Here is a 25,337-nt window from a genome sequence, read left to right as displayed (position 1 = left end):
TCCAGGGATTTCCTGCAGAGCATCGTGTTGGAGGTGACTTCAGTTTGACCCTGGTCTTCCCTTGAGAGCAATGTCCTCTGGCTGCTCTTCGAGCTGCCCTGGAGCCAGGAGTATGGGCCTGCTTGAAGCAGTGCTTCAGCAGAAAGATGAGCTCAAAACCCCCGTGTGAGACTCCCTGGAGACACTTCAAGCTTCACCCACCGAGCGTGAGAGTCCTGCAGCCAGCTGTGCTCTCAGGCTCCCTTGCAGCAGCCTGGATCTCAGACATCCACAGCTCTGCAGCCCTGCTCCTGCTCCACAGCCCACCAAGCCTCACTGGTGACCAGAGGCTATGCCAGGTCATGAGATAAGCAATGTCACTGGAGCTGAGCACACTTAACAGACACCCAAAGGCTCAACACACACACACAAGGAGCCACCAGATCCTGGAGCTCTGCTTTTGCAAATGGCATCACATGCTGTCATGTTCCCTAGTCACCCAGCACAAGGCACCCTTGAGAGGCCCAGACAGAGCCGGGGACCATTGCAGGAACATTCCCCAAAACAGAGATTGTGCCAGGGCTGGCTGAGAGCCCCAGGGATTTTTTGATCTAAGCATGTGGCAGAACAGGGGAAGGGGCTGATGCTCACACGGACAGTGCGGCTTTTATTAGCTCCTATCCCAAGAAAGAAGGAAAGAATATTGTGAATCTCTGCATTCATGCCCTTGGCAGCCTGCGTGGGGGGAAAGCAGAGAGCTTGTGCTGTTCCAGCTCATGAACGTTGGAGCAGATCCCACAGGAGCCAGCTGCACAACAGCAGAAACCTCTGGAGGGATCAATTTGGTCCTGGCTGTGCCATCCCATCCCATCCTGCAGGTGCTGGGCACACAGATGGGGAGCAAACCAAGAAAAAGAAGGGCAAGGATGTCCTTTGCTGCCCTGTGACTTGTTACCAGAGCTGACTGGCAGATGCACAAACCCGTCTGTGGCAGAGGAAATATTTGACCCCAGAGCCCTCTTGGCTCCTGTGGAGGAAGTGAGCACTGTGGCAGGGCTGAAGGAGCCTGAGGATAATGCAGAACCTCATAACCACTGCTCTGGAGTGGTGTCCGGGAGCACACAACACCTGCTGCTCTTTCCTACACATGTGTGACGGCTGTGAACATCCTCTGTGGTGCTGAGGGGAATCTGGTTTATCCCAGCTAAGCCACAAAGCCACAGCCAGCTTTGTCCATCATACCACGCATGGGAGTTTCAAAGAGAATTGAAGAAAAGGTGTGCCAATTGCAACATCTCCCTAGAAGAGCATCTGTCCTAAAAAGATTGAGGAAAACAGCTGTGGAGAAGCCTACAGTGCATTTTTTTCCAGCTGGCATCAGCAGGCTCCACCGCCAAGAGGCACATTATCACTGAGCTGAAAGAAAACAACTTGGGAATAAATCTTGGAAGGTGACAGATAGGAGAGAGGGAACCATCCAAAACTGCTGCTTGGACCCTTCCCCAAATGCAGAGGGTAGGTTTAGAAATAAATCCATGTGAGCTTGGCTTGCCCTCATTCCTGCCTTCTTCTGGTCCTCCCAACATACCAGTGATGCTAACTTGGACTCACAGAAACTCCCATACCTTCTGTGTCCCCACCAAGCCTATGGACACAGGAAAGGAAGTGAAAGCACATACGAAAGGGATGCCTAGGTTGAGCTGCCCACGGGCTGGTGAGCATGTCTGTGTGCCCTGGCCCATCCATGTTTATATAAATACATGTCACTCAGCTACTGCTGATGGTTAATGAAACAAGTGGATCTGACAATGTGCGAAAATCCCAGTGAGTAAACAAACAGAAAGCAGAAACACTGGAGACTTTTACAATTAGCCTCCTCCAAGCAGAGTGCCAAAAATTCCTGGTCTGGAGCTCTCAGCTCTGGGCTGAGAGCAGGGACAGCCCCGTGGCCCGTGCCAGTGCAGTGGGACCATGGACACAGCAGCAAGGGCCGTGGCAGAGGCCATTGGGTGTTCCTGGTTTAGTGATCAGTTTTACTGTTATTTTCCCTGTGCATGCACAGAATAGGAAAAACTCAAAATTCAGTTCTTATTTTTATGGAAGTGTTCATGAGACTCTAGTACTTTGAAAAACTTGCCTGTGCTTCATGGATACAAGCTGCTGGAGCTGTACTTACAGTTCTGCCTCAGGCACTGATGGCATTTTTAGTGAAAGCAGAAGTTTGAGCTGGGTAAGAGGGGCTGTGTGGCTGTCCCCAAGGGCTCGTCACTGCCTCTAGAGCCCTTGTGCCTGGCAACACGGGAAGAGTGCAACACACTCTCTCCGAACTCATCTGCAGCGAGCTGGAAGAGAGCAAAGTCTGCAGGAAGATAAATCAGCTGCTGAAGACAAACACAAAGGGGCAAGTCTTTCCCCCAAGCTTGGACAGAAATCCTGTCTTCACTGCGTCTGAGCCATTGTGCCCTCCAATGGCACCTTATCTCACTTCCTCCTTGTTGTCCCTTGTTGTCTGGTGATGGCCACAGTCTGCCTGTGCTTAAAGCATCTGCCCACGGAGCTGCCCTGGCAGATGAGCTGCATGTGCCAACACATCTATTCCCAACTTGCATAATAGATTAACCCAGTTTCCCCTCATAGAGCCAATGGTGCTGACAAAAGGCCATTTTTACCCCACAGCTGTCTCTTATGATGGCTTCTTTTTTCCCGTTTCTTTTTTTTTTTGCACATACTTTAGTGACTTTCAGCTATATTGGCAAACTTTCAAGTGGGGACTAGGCCTTCCTCTGAAAGGGGCTCTGATTTCACAGAAGGAAACTTCCAGTGTGGAATAAAAGCTTGTTTTGTTTGTAGTAAACAAGTGCAGTTGTAACAAGCTATGGTGGCACGTGTGTGCTCCTGCTCTGGAGATCCTCAGCTATATATAAATACACACGTGCACTTCTGTCTGGGGGTTTCTTCAGTTCCTGGACTTTTCTGTCTGTCTTTGGGCTGCTGGTGAACAGGCTTTGTGGTCATGCCATCAAAGAGGTGTCTGCAGCTCAGTGTCTGCAGAGGTGGGAAGGGGAAGCAGCCCAAGCCCAGCTGGGGTTTTGAGGGGCTGCAGGGCACTGTGCAGAGCAAGGGAACCCCCTCCCACAGCAGTGGGGAAGGAAACAGCTGGCAGATGGCCAGAAGGCAGTCAGCTGAGCCTCCCCTTGTTCTCCCCTTGCTGTCTTTTATCCCTGACTCCCTCCTGCTTTTCTCTTTCTCGCTTTCTTTCCAGTCTGCTCTCCTTCCCCCATTCTTCTTCCCACTCCATTCATCACACAATGAGCCTCAGCCAGCAGCTACACTGAGCCAAGGGAAATCATCACATCCATGTGTTTCCCTAATAGCTCTGGACCCTTTTAATAATGAGAGGGAATAGAAAATAAATGGAACCTTTTCCTCAGGGCCCTGTGTGTTTCCCTGTCCTGGCATTCATATCAGTAGGACAGTGCCATGGGACAGAGGGGTCTCCTTGTGAGTGGGCTGATATCTTACAGCTTAGCCTGGCCAGAGAGGTGGCCTGGGGAAGGCAATGAGCCTTTGCTTGCGCAGCACTTAGGGAATCTGGTTGCCATTTCCTTGTGCTTGTTTTTTCCCTTGGAGGATGGCCATTCCTCCATGCCTCAGCCCGAGACTGGTGGCTGGCTTGGCCACGTGCAGGTGTGCAGAGTCACACAGAGCAATAAAACCACCAGCGTGTTCACTGTGCTCACGCTAAAGCTAACGCTGCTTTTTGCCCATGTCTAGAGGCCAGCACCCTTTGGAGTGGTCGTGGCCCGGGGGCAAGGTGGACCCTGCTGGGAAGGAGGAGACCGAGTTGGTGGCCTCAGCAGCCCCCAGCAGCGGCTGGGCAATCCAAGAAGAGGACTGCGAGGGAACCGGCACCAAGCCCTACTGCAAAGTGCTGGTGCTGACGGAGGCACAGGCGAATGACACAGGTTACTACCGGTGCTACTACAAGTACATTGATGCCAAAATCGAGGGCACCACAGCAGTCAGCACCTACGTGTTTGTGCGAGGTAAGAGCTGTCGGTGTGCACCTGCGGGCTGGGGGCTTGGGGCAGCCAATGCACCAATGTAATATCCGAAAGATTAAACATCTCAGTGTGCCTGCCAGGGCGGAGTGGCTGCTGCAGCCTCAGGGAGGGGGCCAAGGGCTGATTGCCTGGGAGTGCAGGGGACCAATATCCGTCCATGGCGGCAGCGCCTGGGATTCAATTACGTCCCATCCTGGGGGCATCACTCCAGCCGGGCTGGAATGCAGGAATTCAAGGAGTGAGAGCCTGGCCTCAGAGACACTCCACCACTAAAAAAAGCACAGGAGTTATCTTCTGGGCAGCTGGGGGCTCCCTGAGATGCTGGTGGCCAGGGGTGGTAGTGCTCTGTAAAGCTGAGACTGAGGGGGAGAGGATGAGTGGTACAAACACACCATGTGCAGCCTCCACCTGTCCCCAGCCCTGATGGCCTGAGCTACTCCACGCTGACAGATCCAGGTGCTCCTCTCCACCCTGTGCAGAGACTGCCTGTGCAGGCAGGGTTATGAGGTGTATTTTGGAGGAGGAGGGATGTTCACCAGGCTTGGGGCTAGAACCTCAGCTTAGTGAGTGGCTGTGGGGCCAATACTCAGCGTCTCTGTGTCCCAGGGGTTCCTCCTCTGCCATCTCCCCCACTGCTCACAGCAGGCTCCAGCAAGATAAATGAACTCTGTCCCCTGGAAACAGTTGGCTGAGCTATTTCTCTTTCCGCCCCCATTTATTAGTTGGTGCAGTTGTCATGAGCCAGGCAGGTCATGACATATAAGATGCATTTTTCAGAAGTCCCAGGGCAAAGCCAATTATGCCTCTGCAACTATGCAGAGAAAAATGCAGGGGCAAATCAGAAAGGCTGGGCAGCTGTTGGAGAGGGATTGAAGTCTGTTTGGGCAATTGCTTCCTCCTTCCATGGGTTATGCTGCTCACCCTAAAACAGGACAGAACCTGCCTGGATTTCAGACATCTGTGAGTTGGACAGGGGTGTGCAGACATTCTAGAGGGTTGTATCAGGATGGAGGCAGAGAGCTTCTTAGATGTGCTGAAAAATGAGTACAACTCCATGAGCTTACATGCAGGGAGTGCTTTTGTAAGAATTGATTTTCTTTGTGATCCAGAAAATGCCGCTTTGCCCCCTGATCCACCTTCTCTCACTTCCAGCCTCTCTGCAGCTGAGGAGTGGCTCTCCTGTTTACCAGAGTGTGCACATGGTGCAGCTTAGGGGCAATAAATCCCACACTGTCAGGGCCCATGGGACTCACAGTTTCTGTGGGCAGCGAGTGTGCAACAGACCCTGGCAACACCTCACAGCACTGCTGTGCACATGGCTACACAGCACAAGTTCATACTCAGTCCAATCACGCTGTTCCCTCTTACGGTTATCAAGCATCTAGGAAACCTCAGAATGCTCCTTTCCAGGCAGGACAGGCTTTCAGGGAGGAGAAGGGACATGTCAGGAAAACCCAGGCATATGGTAACCACAGCCACTGCAGAACATTCAGATAAAGCCTGTTCCTGCTGAACTGGGCTGCAATGTGAGACTGTCCCCGGAGAGCTTGGAAGGCCTGATGTAAGTGTTGGGGATGTTTGGAGACAGCATGATCAGACCACAGGTTTATCCATCAACTTAATTTCTCATGTTAAGAGCATGGTGGAATTGCCAGGAACAAAATATCTGTGCTTGCCTGGAAAAATGGGTTCTTCTGTATTTTACCTGCAGCTCAGTTCTTAAACGAACTCTCCATGCATGTGTCTCCTTCCCATGTGTCTGCTTAGGTGTGTATTTTATTACAACTACAGATAGCACTGTAGACACAGAATGCCTCATCAGGGTAGGGTAGGATAGGCTATGTAAAGCCCAGATCTCTTAAAGCTTAGCATATATTAATGAAGAAGATGCTAAATTATTCCCATCTGACCCATTAAGGCAGCCTTAAGGAAATTTGTGATGTTGTCAGAGAGGGGAGTTAGTGCATGAATCACAAGCTCATTGGCAGCAGGACCAGCCCAGTAAATCAGTTAGATCTTGGCTGCCATCTGAGCTTGAAGGGGACCTAGTAGTTTCTCACCCCTGGCAGTTGTGCAGCTCCTCCCTCTCACATGCCCAGGGCTCAGGAGAGGAATGAGGAACATGTTCACAGTGGGAAACAAATCTGCGGTTTCAGAAGTCAGCAATCCTGTGGTAGCAAAAAACCCCAGGAAATAAAAATAAGAACTCTCTGGCAATCCATGTTTTTATAAGCGCTGACCAGTACAGTTTCCTGAGCATGGTTTGTTTCACCTAAGCTGTAGAAAAAAGAGCTTCACACAGTGGAGAGGTCTTTGCAGCATGACTATCATTGAAGCAGCAGGTTTATAGATCAAAAATTAAAGGTTTATGTACATGACAGGATTCGATTTGGTTTGGGCCAATGTGATTTGAACAACAGAATCCCCAAGTGAGAATCATTTCCAAATTCATCTTTGACTTGTCTTTTTAGATGGGTGTCTTTAGGTGTTGGGTAGCAGAGGGAAAGAATCTCAGGTTGGACAAGCAGATGTCCTCATGCTACACTCCCTTGAAATCAATGGCTTAGCTGAAACACAGGTGAATAAAATTAAATATAGGCCACTGGGATAATTTGGTCTGATTCCAGCATACCAGCCATAAAATGTCCCCTGGCAGGACTCTGAGGCAGCCCAGTGTCTTCCAGGTGGACACCCATCACCTGCTTATAGAGCTCTCTTCACCCAGAGGACAGTTTCCATTACTAAAGTCAATCATGACCATGTGGGTAGACATTTACAGAGAAGAGACGCTGGCAACATCAGGCCTTCAAGACACTAGGAGCTCTATTTAGAGCATCCCATGAGGCATAAGCCCCTGTGGAAAAGGGCAGGCAGGGGCTGATACTACAGAATAAATCATCTGTCACTGAGGCCACCAAGCAGCCTCACAATTCTTTGTCTCATCCAGTTTTTTCTTCATCCCATTTAGTCAGCCTAGGTCACTGCTGATTTTATGCTGGCTCTGAGCAGAGTTTAGTGTAACATCCCCGGCCATGTTAAGTCATTTCATAATGATTATTTTTGGGTGGTTTTGCTCTTCCTGTCAATATTTGTGCTTGCAGCAGTTGGGCGGCAGTGGGGTGGCAGCCCTGGAAAGCTCAGCTCATGTGTTTATCTGCCGGCCGGGATGGCTGCAGGATGACATCTGCATACCATGGCGCTGCGGATCACTTCCTCGCCCGCCAAGGTCGCGCTGCTGGCTGCTGCACCAGGGTGACACAGCCCCACGCTGGCCCTGCGCAGGGACACAGCCACCAGCTGGGCAGGCGCCGAGCCCAGGGCATGCTGGTTTCACAAAGGGTCACACTCAGGCAGAGACCTTGAGGGCTACAGGAAAGGGGAGGTCATTTCCCGCACTGCCCAAATGTCACACAAGTGCCGCTGCAGCAGTACCTGTTTGGTGTGGAGGAGCCGGCTGCCTTTGCATTCCCAAGCTCCAGGTGTCTCCTCTGACTGTCACATGTGGCAGATGAGGCTCAACAGCTCAACGCCACTCCCTCTGTGAAGTTTGTGCTGTGTTACAGAAATTCAGAAAGCCTCCTTTTCTTCTGGTTGTTCCCTTTTCCCTGTTTTTTCTCTGCTGTTAGTAGTTGTTCTCCTTGTGTCTTTTCTTCAGATTTTGAACAGCCATTTATCAACAAGCCAGAGACTCTTCTCATCAGCAAGAAGGAGAGCACTTGGGTACCATGCCTCGTGTCTATCCCAGATCTTAACGTCACACTGACCTCGGTGAGAGCTCAGCCACTGGGAGATTCTGGACTGAGATGTATTGCATTTATTCTGCATTTGTAATTGCCTGAGTGGAAGCAGGACAGGCACTGCCAGGAAAGGAAAATGCATGGGATACATTTTCCATGGAAAGTACAAGCCACTGGCTTCCTTGTTTTATTTGCTGGTTGAAACAGTGTTGTCCAATTCCCTTGGGCAGACCCCACGGGTTTCCTGCCAGCCTTGCTTCTCTTCCCTGGAGCTCTATGAAACAAAACAAGATGTTGTTTTGAGCCCATTTCCCCACAGCATCCCCTGTTTGCCTCATCTCTGTGATCTACAGCCCCTCTAGGTGGTCGACATCCCCACAAGGGAGGAGGCTGCAGCCCTGGGGCTCATGTCTAAAAACAGTTCTCTTATCAGTTTGCTTTTGCTTTTGCCTTTTTTTTCCCCTTTTTCTGTTGGTTTTTTTTTTTTTTTTACAATGCAAATACATCCTTCCAGGATGAGTGTTACTATTGTACAAAGGCCTCCAGGGACACTCTGGGGGCCAGGGGCCTTTCCCTTGCCCGGGAAGGACACTACCCAAGGTTGCCACTCATCCCGGTGGGGCTGATGTTTGGGACATCAGCATCAGTTTCCTTAGCTATCTCTAGAAGTTTCCATTCCTGGAAGTCTCTGGCCCACTCTGCAGATGGAGAGGCTCATGGTGCAGGATGTGGCTGCTCAGGGTAGAGGGGAGGCCAAGATTCCTAGATGGCAAACCCTTGAGGGGGAGAGGGCAGGAGGCCAGCACAGCATGATGCTGCATCATTTCTTCACACAAAAGGGATGTGTTAGCCAGCATAAAGCCTGGGAGGGGTGGAGTGGGAATGTTGTTACCCTCTTATTTCAGTTGGCAAAATGTTGATTTTTCCAGCAAAATTTCTTCATCCACTCTGATGGGAAAAGCACTTTCTGGGACAACAAGAAGGGAATGCAGGTACCCACACACTTGATCAGGGACTTACTGTATGTCCACTGTGAGACTGTAATCGACAAGAAGGTCTTCAAATCCAATTTCTTCATCATCCATATAGCAGGTGAATATTTGGGAAGGTTCAGGGGAGCAGTTTGGGTGGCTCTGGAGTCCATCAGTGTGGCTCATGGGATTGGTATGGTCCTCTCTAGCTACACAGACTGTGCATGGTGCTTATATCTCTTTTGCTGTGTGTCAGACAGAGACACACAATGCAGCAGGAGGTCATTTCCAAACCTCCTGTAACTGCACAGTCTGAGTCAAAGAGTTACTAGATCAGAAATGTCTTTTCTTTGCTTCTTCTGCATCAGGGAGTGAGCTGTATGACATTCAGCTGTATCCCAAGAAAGCCATGGAGCTGCTAGTGGGAGAGAAGCTGGTCTTGAACTGCACAGTGTGGGCTGAGTTCAACTCTGGCGTCAGCTTCCAGTGGACTTACCCTGGCAAACAGGTACTAGCAAACAGAGCAGCTCCCTGTGCAGTGAACTGTTACACTCTGAGTTGTGCCCTCCTGACCCTTCATTGTTCCTCTTCACATCACTGGCAGGGTTCTGCTTCATAATCCTAACCAGGCTGTGCCCTGGACATCTTGGTCAGAGTGTTTTCCCATTTTTCTCCCTGGCAGCAGAAGGCAGACAGCCTTCCTGGCAGAAAGCTTCCTCCTTACTGAGGTGTTATTGCTCTGGGGTTCTTGGGAAAACAGTGGCTTCACTTTCACCAGTGCAAATCCAGAGCAAACATGATTGGTTTAAAAGGAGCTACTCTAGTCATAGAGCCCTTGTTACCAAGAGCCTGGGAGGTGGTCCCTTCCTCACTGTGTTTTCCCCCTCTTGTATCCTCTGGATTTTTTGAATGGTGAGACAGGAGTCCCTTAAGAATATCACTCAGTTCATGGGGCTCCCAGCCTGGTTCCTGGGCTACAGACAAGAGCAACACATGCTAAGATTTGACCGCAGCCTCAGGCAGTCGGTACACAGAACATGTGCCCTTCCATCCCTGAGGATGGTAGTCAGTTGTGGAGAAACCTGTAGAGGCAAGCACAGGAATCACAGCTATGAGGAGCCCATCCACACAGCCCCATCCCACTGATGTCTTTCATCCTCTTCTGTCTGTCATCTCCCACAGACGCAGCGAGCAGTGATCGAGTCCGAGCGCCAGTCACTGCAGACACACACGGAGCTCTCCAGTATCCTGACTCTCCAAAATGTCAGCCAGCAGGACCTGGGGAAGTACACATGCACTGCCACCACTGGTGCCCAGATGCTGGAGGAGAGCACTGAAGTTATCGTGCATGGTACGGCATCTTCCAGTGCCCTGCAGAGCCACAGCCAGAGCCCAGCTGCAGCAGAGCCATCCCCAGACTGCTTGGTGGATCCTGCACCTCCATCCACTCTGCTTTAGTGAAACCCAGCCCTCCTCCAGCCCCTCAGTGCTCCTGTGCCCCAGCACCATGCTGGGAGCATGGTCACATTCAGTGAGGTGCCAAAATGACGAGGGAGAGAGATGCCAACACCAAACTGGCCCAAATGCAGTGGGTTGGCAGGACACATATATCCTGTGGCCCTGTGGCAAACGCAGTGCCCCCTGTGGCACGGCTGGCCTGGGGGGCACCAGCTGCAGGTGAACAAGGCACCAGTGGCACTACAAGGCACCACTGGCACTGGGTGGCTGTTTCTTGGCAGCAGAAAGTCACGGAGCAGCCCAGCCTTCCTGCATCTCCAATGGTTCCCAAGAGGGAGACAGAGGCAGCTCTTCAGCTGGCAGGATCTCAACTGCTCTGTCACAACACCCTGCCTGTCCTCAATCCTTGTTGTTGGGCCCTGTGGAGAGCAGCAGAGCTTTGTGGCAACCTGTCTCTTTGTGTTCTTCTCCATAGTCCCTTTTTTCCTTGCAGAAAAGCCCTTCATCACAGTGGAGTGGAGGAAGGGCCCAGTGATAGAAGCCACTGCAGGAGATGAAGTTGTGAAGCTGCCAGTCAAAGTCGTGGCTTACCCCCCACCAGACTTCCAGTGGTAACTTACCTTTCTTAGCTTCAGCCACCTTCTCTTCTCCTTCTTCCCTCTGCCAAGTAGGGAAGCCTAGCCCAGCCTCCTTGTTAGTCCCTTTGTGACCAAGATTGTCATAAATCTCACTTTTCTCCAACCATGGGGGTAATTTCTCCCACATGTCCTGGCTCTTAGCTGCACAGCCTGTCTTGGCAGTTCTGCACTATCTGGAGGGGCCAAGCACAGTTCTCACAGGAGCTGTCCCTCTTGTCCCTCTGCTGTGGGCATCACAGCTGCCCAGAGGAACAAGGTAGAGGGATGGGTTGTGCACCTTATCATGCTGCAATTCCACCAGAGCTTTGCACTCACTCACTGCTCAGGGCAGAGCTACGACACCCCCAGCCCCACACACAATCCATATGACACAATGTGCAGACCCATAACTCAGGTTCAGGGAAGGCCCAGGGTCTCTCCAGAGAGGTCCTCAGTACTAGCAAGGGCACCCTGACTGGGCTCTAGTGGGGTCCAGCAAACCCCTGCCCAGCTTCCAGTGGGACACTTCCTCCCCACGGCTGCATTTTCTCTCTGCCTCCCCGCAGGTACAAGGATGGAAAGCTAATTCCCAAGCAATCTCAATCTTCAATGCAGATCAAGGATGTGTCGGAGCAGCACGCCGGGACATACACGCTGGTTCTGCGGAACAGGCTGGCAGGGCTGGAGAAGCGCATCAGCCTCCAGTTAATCGTCAATGGTAAGGGGGGCCTGGGCTGGGGCTGGGGGGAGAGTGCTGAGCCCACGGCCCCAGCCTTTGGGCTGCTCTGAGACCAAGTCCCCAGTGCTGTGCTATAGCAGACCTGCATCACCTCTTCCTCGCCCATTGCTGAGGGATGCTGTGGCTGCTTCTTTCTGACTTGGGTGACACGGCACGGTTTTGTTCCTGGCTCCATCACTTTGGGCAGGATAAGTCCTTGCTCAGGGGCCACTTCCCGACGGCAGCTGGAGATGCCACTGAGAATGACCCTGACTGATGCCTACTTGAGAGCAGGGCAGCTGCCACACAGATAAAGTATTGATCTGGAGTAGTTCCTCTGGGTGGGAAGCTCCCATGGAGTTTTCCCCACAGCAGAAACTGCCCCGTGTCATGCAGGAAACCGATGCCAGCAAAAAAAGAGCTGGAAGGGCACTGCTGCCTGGAGATGTGTTTCCAACAGGCTCTGCAGCCCTGTGCTTTGAGCCCTGCAGCATTCAGACAGTTCCACTCACCAGAGAAAGGAGAAATAATGTCGCTTGAATCTGCATAATTATGACCTGCTGTGCCTTGCAGGCCTAAGCTGTTCTGAGAGCCAGAGAGCTGCAGTGCCCTGTCTCTCTACAGACTGGCCTGGGGAGGGCTGTGCCTGGCCTGGGGATCCAGTGGCTGAGCCTGCAGCTGCTCACAATGTCACTCTGATCCTTGCAGTTCCTCCACGCATCCATGAGAAGGAAGCCTCTTCCCCAAGCATCTACTCCAAGAGGAGCCCCCAGGCCCTCACCTGCACTGTCTATGGCATCCCAGCACCGGAGGTGATCCAGTGGCAGTGGAGGCCATGGATGCCCTGTCGGATGTTCTCCCGACGCAGCCTGTAAGTGCCATTTCTTCCAACACTTGTGTCTTGCCAGGACGCCATTGTGGTGTTGTGGGCTTCTTGTGGCAGTGGCTGTATCCCCAGTTGTGTCTCACTTTTGCTCTCCCACCCACAACATGGCCCCTTGTGGGAAGGCAGAGGGGAGACATTTGTTCTCCTTGTGGGAGTTTTGCCCAGGCTGGCTGGTCCTGGACACCAACAGCTTCCAGAGCATCCTCTGCATCTTCAGCCACCTGCATCTGTCAGTGGATGTCCATGGCCCAGCCACACCTCACAGCACCTCCAATGAAACCACTGATCACTGTGCTAATGGGGAAACAGGGGCAGATTGCAAGAGAAATTGTCAGAGCCCCTTGGTGAGACCCCAAGACAGCAGCAAGGGCTCACACCATTCCTTGCCCTGAGGTCCCCATGGTTTTTCTGTCCTTTGTCTTCTCCTGGGTAATGATGGAAGCAAAAGTTCTCATAGGCAGCTGCTGCTTGTGGGGAAGAATTGCTGAATCCTGGGGAAGTGCCAGATCTCTGCCAGCTGCTGGCATGATTTGCCAGGAGGGTGTTTGTGCCAGCAGCACCAATAGGTAGGCAGGAAGGGTGTGTGCCCACTGCCTGTGCCCTGTGAAGCTGGAGCAGCATCCCGCAGGGCTGCAGTGGCATTTTTTAGTGACAGCCTCACCGGAAGAAGGAAAAGGGATGCTAGGGAGTTGTAGCCAGAGCAGTCAGGGTGGAGGACATCAGGGTGCCTGGAGGAAGCCAGGTCCTGCAGCCCTGTGCAGGCTTTTGCCAAGCCAGGGAACGCCAGAGAGCTTTCCATCGCATGCAAGTGCACTGTGGCCCTGTCAGGAAGCAGAGGGGCCCATGAATTATGAGCACTGTCTCCCAAGGCCACCATATTTCTGCCTAGCACAGCTCCAGAGGATACAGGAGGCTTCTTTCTGGCTTCCTGTTGTTTACACAGCTCATCGGTGTGTTTGCCCCGCCAAGTGCTCTGCCCCACACTGCCAGCACACACCTTGGCCACTGCTCCTGGGCTCTCCACTCCCCTCTGCTTCCCTGTCACCCTAAGCCCCTCCCTCCCACCCCAACCCACATTTTTGGGCAGATCCATCTGCCTTCCATTTTCCACCCCAACCCACATTTCAAAAGCATCCTGCAGGCTGCACCATCCCATGTCCCTGATACATTTGGGCACTCTCCCCACTAGCCTGTCTCAGCCTGAAGAGGTACCACCATGTCCTGTGAGACAGCAAGCAGCACCTCTACTTGGGCAGTCTCCCTCCTGGTTTTTGTTGAATCAGGAGCAGCGGGAGCACCCCTGGGTGCTGCACTCTTGGGTGTTGCACCACCTGCTCTCCAGGCCTGCCCCATCCAGTCAGTGACGTCCCTGACTCAGTCTCACCAGGACATTAAGACCTTGGCACTGAGCAAAATGACATCAAGAGCTGCTGTGTGAATCGACTTCACCCCTGCCTTTTTCCACCCTTAGCAAGGAAAGATGAAGCCCCAGGCCTGGGGGTGCAAACACTGCCCAGGACACCTGTATCTCTTCCCTGCCTCAATTTTCACACCTACAAATTTTTGCCTCAATACTGGTTTCAAGGCACCATCTTAAAGCACATCAGAACTGTGTAACTGAAAGACCCAGGAAACTTTGCCATGTTATAGGACAGGGCCATCAGTTCTCTGACACAAAGCTGCTTTTGCTGCCTTTTTCCCAGCTGACCTTCTCTCTGTCTCTCTCCTTTTTCTCCTGCTCATGCCTGGCTGCTGGATTAGCAATAGCAGGCACCGGGCAGCAAGGCGCCATCAGCGGGACCGGATGCCCGAGTGCAAGGACTGGAAAGATGTGTCACAGCAGGACGCCGTGAACCCCATCGAGAGCATTGACACCTGGGTGGAGTTCGTGGAGGGACGGAACAAGGTGAGGCTGTATTCCAAGCCCATCGTGGGGCAGGGAGCTGGAGATGGGCATGGGAGTCCTCTGCAGTCAGCCAGGAAAAGTGGCCTGGAAAAGAGCCTGGCAGAGACAGATTTGGGGAGGACTTCACACCTCTGCTTCTAAAGTAAACCATCAGCTGCCGTTCCCAGCCCTGGGGCTCTGCAGTACCAGGCAGCCCCAGGGCGAGGGAGAGCTGTCATTTTTGAGAAATTACCCCATGTCCAGTGAGGCTCCCACTGGGGCTGACTGCACAGGAGGGATTTCATAGATTGCTGTTGAACACAGGGCATCCAGCTAGAGAGGGCATGGTGTACAGGCACTGTGGGGGCTCCCATGGCCATTTCTGAGCATTTTGCATGAGCTGTTCTGTAAGAACTGCACCTGGTGCAGCATCCTGAGCAGGAGAGCAGGAGTCACAAACTGACCAGGAAATCTGTGGTCTTGGGAAGGCGCATGTGTCTGGTGGGGCATTTCATCCAGCTGTGCCCATCCTGGTGGGGTGCGGGTGGTTTGGAGAAGCTGGTGTCTATGCTCTGCAGCTTTGTGAATGGGAGCAATGTGTGGCCCACAAAGCCACTTCTCCATCACAGTATTTCCTCTCTGGAAGGAACATCTCTCCCTCGTTGCAGTGTGTGTGACCTGCTTGCCGCCTGTTTCTTTCCATCTCCCTGGTAGCTGAGAGTGTCATGTCTGCGCCATGACGGGGTTCCTGTCCCCACTGGTGTCGGGCACCAGCCGCTCACAGAGGGATGCAAAACAAACAAATGGGCCCCTGTTTCCGAAAGTCACTTCCTGTTTTCCTACACACCTCTAAAGGCACTTCCCGTCCCCTGGCCTGGCCGGGAGTTCATCACTCTGCCAAAGGGGTGGCAAGGGCAGATGCTTCTCCTCCCAGAGCAGCTGAAGGGAGAGTGAGGGATTGGTGTTCCTCAGAGAGGCAAGAAGGGGTGTTGGGAATTCCTGGGTAAGAAGCCCTTGTGTCCCACTACAGATGTGATACTTCTAATGGTCATTTTTGATCTTTCCCTGTTTTCCCCATTTTTTTCCTCCTATTCCTCAGCAGTGTCCTTCTCATTCCATCTGTTTGGTTGTAACTGTCCTGGAGCTTCAGCTTAGGTTGTGCATCCCAGGGATGTGCAAGAGCTCTGGGAGAAAAGAGCTCTTCCGCTGCTACATCCTCAGATCTGCTTTCTCTCTTTTTGTCCTTTCTGCTGGTCTTCTCTTACTATCCTCCTGTTTTTTATTCCATCTGGAAAGGCCACAATGAGCCACAGGGTGTGCAGTGCACAGCCATGCACTGCAGGCAGCAGGATGATGTCAGATCAAGAAACCCAAACTCAAACATAACACTGCAGATTAGAAGGAAAATCCCCAAGAAACAGGAAAGGCAGCACACAAAAGTGCCAGCAATAGGGTCACTTTGGCTGTGTGAATAACCCCAAGAAACGGAAAAGGCAATGCACAAAAGTGCTAGTAATAAAGTCACTTCAGCTGTGTTGAGTACGCACTGAATGAATGACTGTTCCTTCTGGTTAACACAACCTAATACGTTGCCCCTTAGAACGGAAATGCTTCCCAAAGTCTGTGGGATGAATAGTAAAGGCAAAGAAGTTTCCCTGTAGGAACACATTAATTCTGCATTTTAAACACTGTCTCATTAGAGGGATTTCTGCATGCGATTAACTTGTCATTTATACTGGAGCCTCAAACTACAAGTCTCCTCTAAGGGGAGTGCTTGTAACACATTTTGCAGCTCACACATGTGCAGTGTGAGCCATGAGGAGGAGGAGAGCAGCTTTATTCCCCAGTTGCTTTTCCTGGCTTCTTTGGAGGCAGCATCCCCTGGGTCCATGCTCCCAGGATGGCAGCCTGGCTGTTTGCTAATCTTGGTCATGTCTTGCTGGAAGGAAAGAGGAGGAAGCTTTTAGGACCTTTCCAAGTGTGTACCCTTGGAATTCAAAGGGAGAAGATGACAGCTCTTCCTGCAGCGATGAGAGCTGGGATGTTTTCACAGGTTTGGTTTCTCCTTATGGATAAAAGGAGTGCTTGCAGGTCTGTAAGTACCTGTAAATTCCACTGAACCCTGTGGGACACTCAAGTAGTCACTTAACTGCAGAGGGCTCAGGGAATCAAAGCCCTTGTGTCCTTTCCCTTTCTTCCCACTGTTATAAATAAAGCTTGGCAGGAGCTTAGCCATCCCCTCAGCCCTGCATCCTTACTGTCCCCCTTGCTGAGCACTGTCCCCATTGTGACCTGAGAGGCTTAGCAAGAAATTTGCTCCCATGGAGAGGCATCTGTGCTGACTGGGCTCCATAAAAAGAAGCAGAGATTGGGAATAAAATCATGTTGTTATTGCTAGAGCCAACAGAGAAATCTTGAAATGCACAAAGGGCTGTTGAATAAGGGGCTATTTTTGCATAACCCTTTCCCAGGTACAGCTGTTGGGGGCTTTGCTATCTGCCAGAGAGCAGCAGTGATCCTACATCTCTTCCCTGTTGGTCTTCCTAACTCCTCATGTTCTCTTCCCCCACCAGACAGTCAGCAAACTGGCCATCCAGGAGGCCAATGTGTCAGCCATGTACAAGTGTATTGCCTCTAACAAAGTGGGTCGAGATGAGCGGCTGATCTACTTCTACGTGACCAGTGAGTATTGCAAAACCCCCACACCTGCACCAGCCAAGCTCTCTGCTTGAATAGACAGGTCTCTAGAGCTGCCAGGTGCTGCCATTCACAGTTGGGATCTTCAACAGCCACTGGAAAGCCAACAGGAAAGCAGGGCTAACCCAGAGCTCTGCTGGGTGGCAAATCCCTGAAGCCCTGTCAGTAGATAGTGCAGGCAGAGTTGGCAGGCAGATCTGGGAAAGAGCCAGCACTGCCTGTGCCTAGATCCTGAGCAGCCCTGGCAGGTTCTGGGCAGGTCTTGGGCTGGGGACATCCCGCTGGCTCAGGCCCAGGCAGCTCCCTGGGCTGGGGATGTGTCTGGTCCAAGAGCATCCTCTAGTGGCACCACCCGACCCTATCCCAGGCCAGGTCCCGCTGGCCCGAGCCCGTGGCAGTGCTCCCACGGTGGTGGGAGGAAGCTGAATTTGTAGAAACCAGGGCCCAGCGGTGTGGGCTGGAGTCGTGGCTCATAGGGGACTCTATAGCCAGCCAGCGATACCCTATCCTGGCTGGAGCTGGTCCTTGTCTGCTGGAACAGGGAGCCCAGCAAGGGCACAGCAAGAGCTTGTCTTCTGGAATGAGAATTCCCTAATAAAATTCCTAGCCCAGAAGGCTGAGCTTGTGGCCCTTGTGGTAGTACCTGTGCTGTAAGAGCCATCAGCTGTTGTGAAGGCAGATGAACATCTTCAGTCCCTGCTGCAGTAATGCTCTCTGTGTTGTTGTCCAGGCTGCTGGGTCACTGCTTGCACATGTAAAAGTGGGCATGTGTGCAAACCAGAATGCTGCAGCTGAGCTGAGAGCAGTAACAGCCTAATTCAGACTTCCCTGGCTTGATTCATTTGTGACCCCATCTTAATTTGATCCTGGAACTTGAGCATATTCCATAGCACCCCATGGGTTTAAGCTGTGGTTGGCAGCAGTTTGCATGTCACAGTTCTGGTCTAGAGTGGTTTTCTTTACCCTGGCTGAGGACAGGCAGATCGCAGAGAGCTGAGCCCAAGGAGACAATTTCATTGTGTCTGGCAGCTCAGCCATGAAAACTCATTCACATGTTCATTTCCTTCCTGAAAGCCATTCCAGATGGGTTTGAGATTGAGTCCCAGCCCTCGGAAGAGCCCATAGAGGGGCAGGACCTACAGCTGAGCTGCAATGCAGACAACTACACCTATGAGAACCTGCAGTGGTATCGGCTGAACCTCTCCAAGCTCCACGATGAAGAGGGCAACCCCCTCGTGCTGGACTGTAAGAACGTCCACCACTATGCCACCAAGATGCAGGGGGAGCTGCGCTTCCAACCCGACTCCAATGATGCGACCTTGCTGCTCACCATTCCCAACATCTCCCTGGATGAGGAGGGAGATTACGTGTGTGAGGTGCAGAACAGGAAGACCCGGGAAAAACACTGCCACAAGAAATACATCTCTGTGCAGGGTGAGGGTCCGCAGGGCTGGCGGGAGTGACAGAGGAGAGCTGGTGCTCTTGCTGCCAGCAGCTTCCCAGTCCATCCCCAGGGGAAATCACACAAGCAAGCCAAACTCAAGGTGGCAAAGGCAGGGCACCTGGGTTCTCAAGACACCCTTCAGCAGGGGTCAGAGACCCAAAGCCCCTCAGGAACACAGATATTCTTTTGATCAATCAGTTTCCCGTTTTCCCCTCCTCCTCTTTGTGCTGCTCCTCCAGCCCTGGAGATCCCCCGCCTCAAGCAGAACCTGACAGACATTTGGGTGAACGTCAGCGACTCCATAGAGATGCGCTGTAAGGTGGACGGCAACCACGTTCCCGAAATCAACTGGTACAAAGACGAGAAACTGGTGGAAGAAGTGTCAGGTACAGTGGGCTGGGGGTGGATCACAGGCAGGGCATTATGTCGAGCAGCTGAAGAGCTGCTGGAGAGCTGCTGGGTTCTGAGAGTTGCTGTGCCCAGATAAAGGAATCCATTCCCTGAATCAGCTAAACCCTGGTTTTAATCACATTCTGTCCTAGTTTGATGCAGTCTCACTGGCCAAGTCTATGCCCCAGGGCCTGGCTCAGCACTGTCTGTGCTTGTGCATGTTCAGCTGGAGAGAGGGAGAGAGAAATCATTCAAATTCTTACTCTCAGCCCAGTGCCTGGCATCTCTGATTATGCAGGGGCCAGATCTCCTGGAAGGAACATGGGAAGGATCCAGGCACATTGCAGAGGGAAAGGAACAGGTTCTGAAGCTGAAGCAGAACTTGACACACCAGCAGGACTGCCTGGGCACTGACCCTATTCAGCATATTTGGTGGAGGATTTATACCCTGCCTGCGGAAGACCCCTCCAGGGTATTTCTGGGGCCATCAAGAGAAGAGCTTCTGCCAGCTGGTGCAATGTCATTCTACCATCTAATATAAATCAGCCAAAAAATGCGAGCCTTATTTTGAGCCTGAGTCCAGTGTACTAATCTTCCCTTCCTGTGAGTGACCACCACCACCACCCTCTGTGCCTTACAGGGATTGACCTGGCGGACTTCAACCAGAGGCTGAGCATTCAGAGGGTGAGGGAGGAGGATGCTGGGCTCTACCTGTGCAGCGTCTGCAACGCTAAGGGATGTGTGAACTCCTCAGCCAGCGTCTCTGTGGAAGGTACCAGCAGCCACAATGCCCCTGGGAATGTGAAGGGGTGGAAAAGTAGTTGTGGCCAAGGTCCCATGACTCTTCCCTGTGACAGTGGGAGGCTGTGAAAGCCCTTTGTCCTTGCTGGTGGCATGGTGCTCTCACAGGAGGATCTGTAGTCCAGTGCATGTTTAGCTCAGGCAAACATGTCTCCAGTCACCCCACATCCTGATGCAGGCCATAAGGAATGGCTGAGTTGGGGCATGGATTGGGCATCTCTGAAGCTATACTTTCCTTCCCATCCCACAGGCTCTGATGACAGGACTAATGTGGAGATTGTCATTCTGATTGGGACTGGAGTTATTGCTGTTTTCTTCTGGATCCTACTTATTCTCATCTTCTGCAACATCAAAAGGGTACGTGACTGTCTTGCTGCCCCAAGCAGCAGAGGTGGCATAGCAGGGCTTGGGGCAACACCAGTGCTGTGATGTGGGGCTGTGTGATACCTGCTAAAAGGAGGTCACTGAGTGATGCTTCAAGTGCTCTCACTGCCAAGGACAGGGTGCATAAGGGCTGTGGTAAAGGAGGTGATGGGGAATGGCCTTTGTTTGAGGGGATAGCAGGTCAAGGCAGGCAAAAAATCCAAATTCTATCTGGGAGTCAGCACCCAGGGCAGGGAGGGCACCTCCTCACCCTTTGTGTTGGCTGATTCCTGCAGCCAGCCCATGCAGACATCAAGACAGGCTACCTGTCCATCATCATGGACCCCGGTGAGGTGCCTTTGGAGGAGCAGTGCGAGTACCTGCCCTATGATTCCAGCAAGTGGGAGTTCCCACGGGACCGCCTGCGCTTAGGTGAGCCAGACTCCTTCCCTCCACTGCATGCTGCAGCCAGGGCTTCCCACCAGCCCTACAAACTCACTCTCCAGGTTTCTTATTCACCTCTGTGTATTTAATGCTTTCTCTCTGCCTCAGGCTTCCCATCTTCTTCCCCAGGCTGTCCCTAAAGCCCAGCTATGCCTGGGAAATCTCTTTAGGTCTGACTGTAGACAGGTCTGAGCCAACTGTAAGCCCAGACTTCCTCAGTGTATCCACACAGGTATTTCTGAAAACAGAAGACTGCTGGGCATGCTTTAAAACACATCCCCATATTTTCCAAGTGGGAGTCTGGACAGAACAGCCCAATTCACAGCAAGTACCTCGAGTTCAGGACCAGGATTGTGTCCATTATTGTCCTCACACTGAGGCACCTATCTGCAGCCTCTTCCCTCTCTCTGGCAGAGTTTAAAGGGTAGCAGACTACCTTTGAGGCACAGAGCAGTGACATTAGTTCTGGCTGCTATGCTGCAAGGGGTCGTTTACCTTTCCCACACACAACAACTTGTTGCTCGAGGGCAACAAACAACCCCTCATTTCTGCATGGCCATTTCCTTCCTCTGCTTTGTCCATGCCAGCTCTGTCTCAGTTCCTCCCATCGTCCTTTGTCTTATTCTCACCAACACAGCAAGCAGCCACCTGAAAGGGCACATGTTCCACTCCTTCCTTTTCCTTTATGATGTTTTTTCTTTCTTCTTCCCATGGTTTCCTGTTGGGATTTTTGTTTTCCTTCATTCTGTTCTGCCTGTTCTGCACCTGTCTTTCTTCACACTGACTCTCCTTGTCCATAGGTAAAGTCCTGGGTCATGGTGCCTTTGGGAAGGTGGTGGAAGCATCAGCATTTGGGATCAATAAAAGTAACAGCTGTGAGACCGTAGCAGTCAAAATGCTGAAAGGTACGTGGACAGTGAAACAAAACATGCAATGTGTGTAGACAGCAATGAATGAGGCACCTGCCAGGGGACATTCACCCTGTAAATGCCTGTCTTTTAATTAATGGCTTCTTGGCCTCAACACAGTTGAGGGGCCTCTTTGGCCCCATTCAGCCACACCAGGAGACTGAAGTGGCAGAACAGACAGCAGAGACTTGGGGAACTCAGCTTTCAAGGAAATTTAGATATCTGCAAAGGCAAAGAATTAAATCTGTCTCAAAGGACGAACAAGAATCCAGAGCCCCTCTTTGGCAGGTCACTGAAGGAAGTGTTGATCCCAATTGCCTTCTTCCGAATGTGCCTGTATTTTGTGTTTATGGGCGAGATCCAGAGCTGGGTAAGAAAGCAGGCTGCAGCTCTTATCCAGCTCTGAGGGCTAAGTTGGCTTGGCACCCAAAGACTGGTCTATCCAGAGTGAGATTTTAAGCTTTTATAGCCATGCTTTCAAGCAGGCATCCAAAACATTATTTTGTAATTTGGCACCACACAAAACACCAAGGCAGTCTCTGGCCAGAAGTAGCCTGTACATGAAAATTGAGTCATGGCTCATGAGCAATATTTACTGCTGCAATTGTACACATGATCTGCACAGCTGAGGGGAGCCTGGTGTGCAAGGTTGCTTTACAGTCCTTTGAGGCAAGGCTATCAGCTGCAGCTCAAGAGGATGCTTCTCTCAGGCTAAAATTACAAACTCTCAAGTAAGACAAAATGCACATGGGGAAGCTGAGAAGTATGAAAAAGGCACACAAAGCCAGAGCACACCCCACACCCTGGGGGTAAAACAGAGGGTCAAGAATTGATGTGAATTTGACACTTGAGAGAAGATGCAGTACAGAGAGATGGCAGGGGCATGACATTGTGTTTGCTATTGAAGAAGAATCATTAAAAGGTATCTGGGTTTGAGTTGAGACAGCTCCTATATTCAGTCATGATAAAAAGAATCAGCTGTCTTTTGTTCCTAATTTTCTTTCAAATTGTTTCATGCCTCGTTATCTCTGTTTGGAGGCTGAAAGGGCAGAGATTCAAACGGGTGCATCCCTATGAAAGTCTCAAGTGATCTTTTTCACTGCACAACTATCACAAAGAAAAATCTGTTGGGCACAGATTGTGTTGTCCTTTGTTCTTGGTCCCTGCACCTGCAGAGAGCACCCTACGTGTTAGAGCAGGGATCCTGGGATCTCCAGACAAGGCTCAACATTTCATGTGGGAACATGCAATAAGAAAATGTACCAAGGCTTTGAGGTCACAGCCTCCTCAGCAAGACTCACATTAACACACTGCTAGAGAAGGGTGATGAGGGGGAGTGAAAAGCTGTGAGGAGGTGTCATGACATGGTCTGTGTGTTTCCAGAGGGAGCTACTGCAAGCGAGCACAAGGCACTGATGTCAGAGTTGAAGATCCTCATTCACATCGGGAATCACCTCAACGTGGTGAATTTGCTGGGTGCCTGTACCAAACCCAATGGTAAATATCCCAGGGCAGCAGGCTGTGCCTGCTCCCAAAGATCAGAGCTTGTCCCGTGTCATTTTGCTGTCCACATGTGTGATCACAGGGACATGTGGGGAAGTTATTAGTGTGTTTGTGTGCACTTAGAGCAGATGTCACAGTTCAGCAAGGCTGCACATAACACAAGGTGTGGCAAATTCTGACCGACTCAAGTCCTTCTCTCTTGCCCTAACCTTTGATCTCTTCTCACCAGGTCCACTCATGGTTATTGTTGAGTTCTGCAAATATGGAAACCTGTCCAATTACCTGCGCACCAAGCGGGAAGGATTCAGTCCGTACAGGGTGAGTTGCTTCCTTTGCCCCTAGGGACCTGTCCCATGTCAAGGGAAGGAAGACATGCAGCCTAATACATGATGTGACAATGTGACAGATCTGTCCTTCCTTCTGCAATGGCAGATAGATGCTTCCAGGCCAGAATTACAGTTTAAGAACAGCAAGACTCTGTGCAGCTCATGGGTGCAGGGGTTACAGTGTGTGTTGCCTGCTGAGGGTCTTGGTTTGATCCCTTGCCAGGAGAAGTCTCCCAGGCTGCGTATTCAGGTGCAGTCCATTGTGGAGGCAGTGAGAGCAGACAGGAGGAGCCGCTCTGGGACCAGCGACAGTGCCATCTTCCACCGCTTCCTGATGCACAAGAGCCGCACAGCGCAGCCCATCCAGGAAGGTAACGCTCCAGCCTTGGCAGCAGCTCCTCACCTGGACCACCAAAACTGTGCCAGACTTGGCTAGCTTGGGGAATCAGTAGGGAATATCAGTGGGGAGCTAGGAGCCAGCCTTGGAGCTGATCACTGTTGCACGGCAATTCCCTGAAGAGGGCTATTATATCATGTGTTGTCTCTTGTAATAGACTGCAGAAGCCCAGAAGGGAGAATTAAATCCCTTTGGGTATTTTGGCCTGAAAGGAGAACTGAGGGGGATCTCGGTGTGTCCTCCCTAGGACACAAATGATGAGCTGACCTTCAAAGCCCGTTCCAGTCCTGATCCCCACAACTCTGTCTGGCTGACATGTGCTGGAGGCTGGACTCATTCTCCTCACACTTGAGCAGGTTCCTGCTTTGTGCCTTCTGCCACCTAAGCAGAAAATATTAGAGGGGAGCTGATTACTGCAGTTAGGACTGAGGACTAACTGTATTTCACTGAGAAACTGGCTGTATCCTGCAGTGCAAGAGAGAGGCAAAGAGGACAACAGATCGTCAATTGTCTAATATTTTTCTTGTACTTCTGGACAGCGGATGACTTGTGGCAAAGTCCCTTGACAATGGAAGACCTGATCTGCTACAGCTTCCAGGTAGCACGTGGCATGGAATTCCTGGCATCCCGAAAGGTGAGTTAAGCCTTTCCTTTGCTCACCTGATCTTTTGTGCATGCCTGATGAGAGAAGACCTGACAACAGCCACCTTTCAGGTGACACACAGAGAGATTCAGTGATCTGCCCCACACTTCTCAGGAAATCTGAGACAGTCATGTGTACACAAAGCTGGAAATTAGTTCTCTTGCATTTCAATCTCTCCTTAACCATCCATTTTTGAAATTTTTATCTTTAGCTCCTTCCCTTTTCCACCATTCCCTCATTACAGCTCAGGCTTATGGGGGAAGGGAGGTGCTCTACACTCTCTGATTGTAGCTTGTGTCGCTCTTATTTTTCCCCTTCCTCTTCATGTTTCCTCAGTGCATCCACAGAGACCTGGCAGCTCGCAATATCTTGCTGTCAGAGAACAACGTGGTAAAGATCTGTGACTTTGGCCTGGCCCGGGACATCTACAAGGACCCTGACTATGTCAGGAAAGGCAGTGTAAGTGCTATCTTCTCAAACCCTTTACAGATTTGGCCCCTTGATAAAAAGATGAAAAAGCAAGAGTGGAATCACTTGCATGGCTGGGACTAGAAACCAGTGGACCGATGACACATGTCCTGTCCTTCTTCACCAGCAAATCTCTCTCCCTTTCCTTCTGCCCTCAGCCTGTCATTAACTTAGTCTTCCTTATACTCTTTCATCCCCCTTTCAGTGTTTCCATCCCTCTCTCTAACCTAACCAAACATCCATTCCTCCACAGAGAGAGGAGCAGGACTATCAGCTCTGATTTCCTTTCATCCCTTTAATCCCTTTGCTACAAGAAGGGCTGTCTTGAGACAAATTCCTGAACATTTGTGCCTTGCCTCTCCCTCCTGCAGGCCCGTCTCCCACTGAAGTGGATGGCTCCAGAAAGCATCTTCGACAAGGTCTACACTACACAAAGTGACGTCTGGTCCTTTGGGGTCCTTCTTTGGGAAATCTTCTCACTAGGTCAGTGCTAATGAGGGTCTCATGCTGCTGAGGGAGACACCTCTACCCATATAGCAGTTTGTGGGTGAGTCTGTGCAGGACAGACACTCAAGCACCTCTAAGGACTGATGGGAAGGACATCGATGTAGGCAAAAAAAAAAAAAGAAGGCCATATC

The 25,337-nt window shown here is 51.4% G+C and overlaps 1 protein-coding gene across 4 annotated transcripts in view; it reads left to right on the top strand.

Moving 5' to 3' along the window:
• FLT4 (fms related receptor tyrosine kinase 4) overlaps nucleotides 1–25,337 on the top strand; it is a 57,496-nt gene that overhangs the window by 23,302 nt on the left and 8,857 nt on the right. For all 4 annotated transcript variants that reach the window (XM_085073698.1, XM_085073696.1, XM_085073695.1 and 1 more), the window contains exons 3-24: nucleotides 3,754–4,025; nucleotides 7,699–7,811; nucleotides 8,710–8,872; nucleotides 9,120–9,259; nucleotides 9,934–10,102; nucleotides 10,703–10,820; nucleotides 11,393–11,544; nucleotides 12,253–12,415; nucleotides 14,192–14,336; nucleotides 16,889–16,997; nucleotides 18,087–18,446; nucleotides 18,696–18,842; nucleotides 19,487–19,618; nucleotides 19,898–20,004; nucleotides 20,307–20,442; nucleotides 21,255–21,359; nucleotides 22,746–22,859; nucleotides 23,095–23,183; nucleotides 23,415–23,562; nucleotides 24,128–24,222; nucleotides 24,568–24,690; nucleotides 25,071–25,182. In XM_085073698.1, coding sequence (XP_084929824.1) covers nucleotides 3,754–4,025; nucleotides 7,699–7,811; nucleotides 8,710–8,872; nucleotides 9,120–9,259; nucleotides 9,934–10,102; nucleotides 10,703–10,820; nucleotides 11,393–11,544; nucleotides 12,253–12,415; nucleotides 14,192–14,336; nucleotides 16,889–16,997; nucleotides 18,087–18,446; nucleotides 18,696–18,842; nucleotides 19,487–19,618; nucleotides 19,898–20,004; nucleotides 20,307–20,442; nucleotides 21,255–21,359; nucleotides 22,746–22,859; nucleotides 23,095–23,183; nucleotides 23,415–23,562; nucleotides 24,128–24,222; nucleotides 24,568–24,690; nucleotides 25,071–25,182 — 3,212 coding nt within the window. The remainder of the gene's footprint in view (nucleotides 1–3,753; nucleotides 4,026–7,698; nucleotides 7,812–8,709; nucleotides 8,873–9,119; nucleotides 9,260–9,933; nucleotides 10,103–10,702; nucleotides 10,821–11,392; nucleotides 11,545–12,252; nucleotides 12,416–14,191; nucleotides 14,337–16,888; nucleotides 16,998–18,086; nucleotides 18,447–18,695; nucleotides 18,843–19,486; nucleotides 19,619–19,897; nucleotides 20,005–20,306; nucleotides 20,443–21,254; nucleotides 21,360–22,745; nucleotides 22,860–23,094; nucleotides 23,184–23,414; nucleotides 23,563–24,127; nucleotides 24,223–24,567; nucleotides 24,691–25,070; nucleotides 25,183–25,337) is intronic.

This window comes from Lichenostomus cassidix, chromosome 13 (assembly GCF_008360975.1).
Source record: "Lichenostomus cassidix isolate B80296 chromosome 13, HeHo_3.0, whole genome shotgun sequence".
NCBI lineage: Eukaryota > Metazoa > Chordata > Aves > Passeriformes > Meliphagidae > Lichenostomus > Lichenostomus cassidix.
The sequence above is the reverse complement of the archived record's forward strand: the minus strand, read 5'-3'. Positions and strand labels throughout refer to the sequence as shown.